The following is a 7,502-nucleotide window of genomic DNA, read 5'->3' as shown; positions in this document are numbered from 1 at the left end:
TTCCTTCCTTCCTTCCTTCCTTCCTTCCTTCCTTCCTTCCTTCCTTCCTTCCTTCCTTCCTTCCCCCCTCCCTCCCTCCCTTCCTCCCTCCCTCCCTCCCTTCCTGTCACAGAGCTGGGTGTTAAACCAGCACACCAAGGACAGAGAGAGAACCCTCTAAACACTAGACGAAAAGTAGAGAGGGCTCAGGTTTGGTTGTGCTTAAGATTCAGCTCTGAGGGGTAAGATTTGAGGTCCAGAGAAGGCACCACCCAACAGCACCAGGCTTAATTTCTTGAGTGTTGACCGTTGTCCAAATTCTGAGAGGTTGGATTACTCGACCTATCCTCCAGATGAGGAAACCAAACCTCAGAGGGATTAGTAATTTGCCCAAAGCTAATGGATGGAGTAGGGCGTAAACCCCAGGACTGTCTGACTCCAAATCACCACACTGCATCTAGAAGAAAAAGCCATAAATGGGAGGCTTTTTATATTTGACAAATATTTACTAAATAGGAATCATTTATTTGCTGCCTGTTTTCCCCACTAGTATTTAACTTCCATGAGGACAGGGACTTTGCCTTTTAACTGCTTTATCCCTCGCACCAAGAATCGTGCCTAGCTCCTAATAGGTACTTGCTAAATAAATAAATGAACTAATGAATGAACACCTATTTTATGGTAGCCTCTCTGCCAGGCATTAGGATAAGGAACTAATTGTGGGGAGGGCTTCTGGGAGGAGAGAAGTTCAGGATCTATGAAGAGCCAGCCGCCCTCAGCATAGAAGAGAATTCCACAGGTCCATGCCTGCCTCTCAGCTCGGCGTGCTTTAGGGAAGCTCTGGGGCACCAGAATTCGTTGTCTCCTCATCTTTCCATCCCCGTGATGAGCGACTATGTCTCTGCCTAGCAGGACCCCTGGCTGTGTGTTCGTCTTTGTTTGTCTCTAGTTGTGTTGCGTACGATTTTGCATCACGCTGAACCAGCTAGCAAAGGGATTGGTATGGAAGAGAGATAAATGGCACAGGCTGTGACTGTCCTTTCAACTGCTTCTGTAGCTACCAGTGGTTTCCTCTGGTCACGTGGGAAATGCGGAGAGGATATGCAGGATTCAGAGGAGAAGGGACAGCAAGGAGTGGGGGACCTTCAACTCGGCTATTAATGCCACAAGCCCCTCACGCCTCATCCTGGGCTCCAGAGCATGCTGGGGAGGCTTGTTCCAGAAAGAGGAGAAGACAGCCACTGACTCTGGCCACACTGGCCTCCACTGAGTGTGAAGACAGTGCCTCCCAGGAGAAAGGCAGTGGCTCAGGGCTTCCCTAGGGCCGAATCCCATCCAGAATTACAACCCAGGAGCCAGCAGCCTGGCAAACCCCATCTGGGCTCTAGAAAGTCAGGCTGTTAGAACTCTCTGCTTCTATCCTCCTTCTGCCTGGGCCCACTCCTCAGCATCCACTTTGCAAGTGGTCTGGAAAAAGGAGAAGGAGACCAAAACCATCAGATCTGCCTCTTTCAAGCAGATTTTGAGAGATCTGGTGAGGAAATCTGAACCAAGTAAACACTCAGTGACCTGTGAGGAGATTTTTCCAACCCATGGATCATTTTGGAGCAAATGTTTCATCTCAGACCAGCTTCTACTGCTTTCCAGGTTGCTCTTTCACCGTATAGATTTATGTTTAGGGAGCGCAAATATTCTTTCAATGTGAACGTGAGAAAAATATATATCTTACATTTATTCACATCCCTTCTCCCTCCATCAAGTTGACCATGTTCTAAACAGTCTTTCCTAGAAATTAGGATTCTTGGTTTCCTGCCTAGAGAACTGCAAGGCCCAGGAGGCTGGGTCTTAGCAGATGAAGTGTGAGTGACCTATCTGCAGAAAGTATGAGGAAGGGATGCTTGAAGAAGCGGGGGAGGGGGAGGAATAGCCCTGTTGGTTTTGGTGCCTGAAGCAGTGACTGAGCCCAGGTGAAGAAATCTGCTACCAGTGTGTTTCTCTCGACCATCACTCCAACACACGGGCACATGCACGCCCCATTTCAGCAGGTTAAGGAGGGCACGTACTGCATGGAGCACTGGGTGTTATATGAAAACAATGAATCGTGGATCACTACATCAAAAACTAATGATGTATAGTATGGTGACTAACATAACATAATAAAATAAAATTTAAAAAAAAAAGAAAGAAAAAAGAAAACACCCGCTGGGGGGCGAGAGTAAGGCTATAAGTCACTACGGTACTCAGGCATCGTGCTACTAGGGGAAAAAAATGTTTGTGATTATCTGAGAAATTAGTGTCACTGTTTCCTTTCTTCCGCTAGCAGGTATAACAGTGTTGACTTATTTTGTGATTCTATAAAATCACCCGAGATGGCCATGTTGTCCAGCTCCCTGGAGAGATTTCAGACCTTTTCCACCTCTGTTCTCCTGGTTCCTCTCCAGGGCCTGGCTGTTTCAGCTTGTGGCAGGCCTGTGGGAGGCCCAAAGAACTTCATTTGACCTTTATGCTCCTTCTGGAAAACCAAGAAGCCCATTGAGAAGCCAAGCAAGCCCAGTTTTTGAGCAAGCCCAAAGGAAAGACTGCGAGCCAAGACGCTCCCTGACTTTCCTTTTCCCCTTGAAAGTATTTGCCTTCCTTAGGCACCTAGTCCAGAAGGCTCTCCTGAGGCACGGAGCAGACTATGGGGCTGCCAGCCAGAGGGGTGGGAAACTGGTATTTATAGAGAGGTGAACTTTCTTCCTCTCCCTTGGGTTTCAGGTTTCTCTGGGTCCTCTCCTCTTGCAAAGGGAAGAGGAGGAGGGGAAAACATCAGAGTTAAACAGAGGCTGGGACAAGTAACACCCTCAGATCAGCGAGCCAATTTGCAATTGCATGCTGGGCCCAATTCACGCTCTTGGCTGGGCTGTATTTGGCAAAGTTGGAGCAATGCTTTGGGGGGCTCCAGAAGGAAACCCCGGGGGGCCACACAGGCAGCTTTGGGGAAGCCCCCAATCAACCACACAGTCATGAATACTTCCAAGGGTTTCGCCTGAGAATCCGTCATACAGGTGGCTCTGGACTAGGCTTGGGGCGGGGAGCGGGGGGGTGTCTGGTGAAAGGCCTTGAAAAGCATAACGTGTTTGGGCAAGAAAGGTAAGCTCTGTGCTTCTCAGGAGAAAAAAAGCCATTCCAGGAAGTGAAGGGACCATTTAGCAACTGGTAAAATCCAGGAGTGGTCTTGTAGGGTGAGTTTAATTGGGGAGAGCTCAGTGTAAGTGAACTCCCAACAGGGATTGAAATAGGAGAGGGGAATCATCAGGCCATCCATTCTTCCAAAATGTTAAGTAAATAATAAACACATCCAACTAGGGACAGAGGGGTTTAGAGAGCTAAGTATAGTATCTGAAGGAATCCTGGGGCCAGGTCCTCAAACACATCCATCTCCACAGTGGAAACTTAACTTGACAGCTAGAGATATGGAAACTTGGGTGGAGACAATTTTGTGATGGGGGCAGGGAGAACTGCAGGGAAACAGCTCGTGTTTACTCAGCTCTTTGGCACCTGCGGCTTATCCCTAAGAAGCCAAGGCTCTGGGACATCTGGGAGTTCCCTGTAGTCCTGGGAGTTAGAAAGGGAAGGCATGTAGAGAAGTAACAGTGGAGTTAATGGTTGCCACAGGGTATCTTCTGGGGCAACCTCAGAGATTACCTTTTTTAAAATTTTTTGTTTATTTTTAGAGAGAGCACATGAAGGGGGAGGGGCAGCGGGAGAGAGAGAGAATCTCAAGCAGGCTCCCCGCTGAGCATGGAGCCCATCAGAACCACCCAGAGGATTCTACAAATGTCAGTGCCTGGGCCCCACACCAACCCAATGAAATCAGAACATCTGGAGGGAACCCGACGTGGGGCTTGATCCCACGACCTCAAGATCATGACCTGAGCAGAAACCAAGAGTCGGACACTTAACTGACAGAACCACCCAGGCGCGGCCCCAGAGATTCCATTTTTTAAAAAAGAAAACATTCAGGGATGCCTGGGTGGCTCAGTTAGTTAGGCGTCTGCCTTCGGCTCAGGTCATGATCCCAGGGTCCTGGAATCAAGCCCCGCATCGGGCTCCCTGCTCCTCGGGAAGCCTGCTTCTCCTTCTCCCTCTGCCTGCTGCTCCCCCTGCTTGTGCTCTCTCTCTGACAAGGAAATAAGTAAAATCTTTAAAAAAAAAAAAAGAAAGAAAGGAAAGAAAGAAAGAAAAGAAAGAAAGAAAGAAAAAACATTCAGCATCCCCAAGCCGGTACTCAATCCCCTCCTCTCCTGTGACATTTTCAGTCTGTCCTGTGAAAGCCTCCTCGTTCTCCTTGGCCTCCTAACCTGCAAAAGGCTTCCCTATTTTAGAAAGAGACGCAGACACACATAAAGATAAAAACAATCAACTCTGTTGCCCTCTCTATCCCTTTTTGAAACCTTGCTCTCTCCTCCTTCTTACTACTGAACTTCCTCCCAAACCTGGCCTTTTTCTGCTGGTTTCATTTCCTAATCATCCATCCCACCCTCAAAGCCACTGGACATAGTCATCACCAAATCTGGCCTCCTAAGATACCGAACAGGCTTGCTTCAGTTCACGCTTTTCCCCAGCCGCGCTCTACCTGCTTAAAGCCACCATGTCATCTCCCGTGGATGTCACTTTTATTACAACTTTCTTTAGTCAGGGGCCTGTAACAATTCTCTGTTGCCTTCTGAATCAAGGCTAAACGTTCGAGAACCTTTGTCCCACGTCCTCCATGCTCCCTACGCATTTTAAAATTAGCGGTTTTCGAATGCTCTTAGCTAGAGTCGAGCTGCTAGATTAGAACCATCTGGGTGGCAGAGGCCAAGTCTTTTATGATTTTGAAACGACTCAATACTACTATACAAGCTATATCATATCAAGGTACTCTCGGGTAGTCTGACCTCAAAGATAAAAAATTCTTGGACGTTTATCCTGTGACAACTCTTTCAGCTGCAGGAAAAGCCAGGCTTGAGAAGCAGTCACTGGGAGAGCGCGGCACTGAGTGGTGGGCCACGCCATGCCTGAGATACACTAGCGGTCAGTGGCAGGGAAGACAAACGGAAGCAGGAAATGTTCTGCTGAATCTTCGTCTTGCTCTATCAGGAGAAATTTTATTTGCTTGCTACTTTGTGAGATTACTATTGGAACACTGCTTTTCCAAACTGGCCACCTATTAGAATCATCTGGCAAGTTTTTTTTAAAATGCTGGTGCCTGGGCCCTCTCCAGCCGATCTGATTTCATTGATTTGGGGTGGGGTCCAGGCACTGACGTGCGTAGAGTCCTCTGGGTGGTTCTGACGTGTGGCCAGGTGAAGCAGTGACTGATTCAGAAATGTAGGAGTGTTCTGTGTGTTGGAGGGATGGTGGAGTGTCTGGAGACCCTCCCTACTGGGGTGACCGGAAGGCGCCACCTCCAAATTCTCTCCTCTCCTCCAGATAAACCATTCTGGATTCCGTCCTGCCTTTTTTTTGTCCCTGATGTTAGCCTAGGCAAGGCCTGCTCTGATAGGAAGAGCCAACGTGTCCCCGAGGCACCGAGTTTGGAGAGCCGCCTGCTCCGGGCTGGTCCGAGGAACAGGAGCGCTCATCCCCCACTCTTCCCCCCTGTCGCCCTGCCCCCTTGGCCCACAGGGAGCGGCTGCCCGTCAACTTCTTTAAGTTCCAGTTCCGGAATGTGGAGTACAGCTCCGGGCGGAACAAGACCTTCCTGTGCTACGTGGTTGAAGCTCAGGGCAAGGGAGGCCAGGTGCAGGCCACCCGGGGGTACCTGGAGGACGAGCACGCCGCCGCCCACGCCGAGGAGGCCTTCTTCAACACCATCCTGCCCGCCTTCGACCCGGCCCTGCGCTACAACGTCACCTGGTACGTGTCGTCCAGCCCCTGCGCGGCCTGCGCCGACCGCATCATCCGGACCCTCGGCAAGACCAAGAACCTGCGCCTGCTCATCCTGGTGGGGCGCCTCTTCATGTGGGAGGAGCCCGACGTGCAGGCCGCCCTGAGGAAGCTGAAGGAGGCCGGCTGCCGGCTGCGCATCATGAAGCCCCAGGACTTCGAGTACGTCTGGCAGAATTTTGTGGAACAAGAAGAGGGTCAATCCAAGGACTTTGAGCCCTGGGAGGACATTCAGGAGAACTTCCTGTACTACGAGGAGAAGTTGGCGGACATCCTGAAGTAGGCCACTGGGCCCAGCCTCACGTGAGTCATGGCGCCATGCTGTGTCCCTAGCCCTTCCCTTGAGTAGAAGGCTGGAGGGCCGGTGGAATGGGTGGTATGTTTGGTTTACCCCCCTCCCCGCCCCGACGAATTGCATTTCTTTTGGTTGGCTGTAAGAACATTTTAGGAGATCCCATTTCCTTTTCTCTTTACTCTCAGTTCCTCTCCCTAAACCCTTCTCGCTTCTACCCTTTTATATCAAACGAACTTTTCCCATACCTTGGAATACTCAAGGTTGACAGGAATCCGAAATCTCTGGTGAGACAGAATGACTTGCCCTGGTCACATCTGGATGGTGTGAGGACCTGTGACTGAACAGCAGAGAGGAGACCGCACTCCCCTAAGCATGCCCCCATGGACAGGACTCCAGACTTACTAACTCTGGACACCTTCTGGACATCCTCCTCCCACCCCCACCCCCATTTGCAGTCTTAACTCTTCCAGTGCCCTGTAATGGAGGTTTTTCGTTCCTTTAAGGACAATTTTATTTATTTTTTTCATTTTGGGTACTTTTGAAATACAATACAATACAAATACAAATCCCCAGGTGGATTTGTATTCAACTTATTTATTTATTGCCGGAGACGCTTTCATGTTTTCAAACAAATGGTTCCGCTTTGAAGGAGACCAATAATTTGTGTGAATGTATAATGCAAGAACATTTTTCTTACTTTGAGAAGACCTCAGAACAGATAGAAAAATGCTGAATTCAGGAATGGGGATATCACAGCAACATGTTCTTTTATGCAGGAATGTTGAAAGGGTTAAAAAGATGTTTGTATATTAGACAGCAGCTCAGAAGTAGCCTCCTACAGATACCAAGATGTGGAGAACTGGAAGTAAAGATTAGCTATTTAAGCAAATAATTAGGACACAATTAAGGCCAATTTGGCTTCTTGCTGAGGGTAAATTAGACTCTCAGAGAAACAGGCCGATTACCCTCAGGAAAGAGGGTAAAAGATCCTTCACTAACTTTTTGAGTTTGGTCTGATCTAGCTTGTTCCCGCAGAAATGCTACAAACAAGTCCCCTCACAAGGCCTGACTGATCAAAATCCTCCAGAAATGGAGAAAGGGTCTTTACCACCCTCTTCTCCAACTTCAATTCTGGAACAATTCACATATTAATAAAACATAAAGCAGCATGCTTCCATGAAGCTATTCAGTTTATTTCTGGTGTCTCTCACTCTTAATATTCTAAAGAGAAGAGGTTGGCTTCATTGACACGTTTTGGGAAATATCAATGTTCTGGAGCTTGATGTTGGAAGGTGTCTGCTACTAGGCATGCACA

General features: G+C 48.7%; 1 protein-coding gene across 1 annotated transcript in view; it reads left to right on the top strand.

Moving 5' to 3' along the window:
* The window catches only part of APOBEC2 (apolipoprotein B mRNA editing enzyme catalytic subunit 2), an 8,858-nt gene extending 2,683 nt beyond the window's left edge, over nucleotides 1-6,175 (top strand). Inside the window, exon 2 of the mRNA XM_021692121.1 lies at nucleotides 5,632-6,175. Within this exon, the coding sequence (XP_021547796.1) occupies nucleotides 5,632-6,175 (544 nt within the window). The remainder of the gene's footprint in view (nucleotides 1-5,631) is intronic.
* The last annotated feature ends 1,327 nt before the right edge of the window (nucleotides 6,176-7,502 follow it).

This window comes from Neomonachus schauinslandi, chromosome 8 (assembly GCF_002201575.2).
Source record: "Neomonachus schauinslandi chromosome 8, ASM220157v2, whole genome shotgun sequence".
Lineage (NCBI taxonomy): Eukaryota > Metazoa > Chordata > Mammalia > Carnivora > Phocidae > Neomonachus > Neomonachus schauinslandi.
This window is presented reverse-complemented; position numbering and strand designations above follow the sequence as displayed.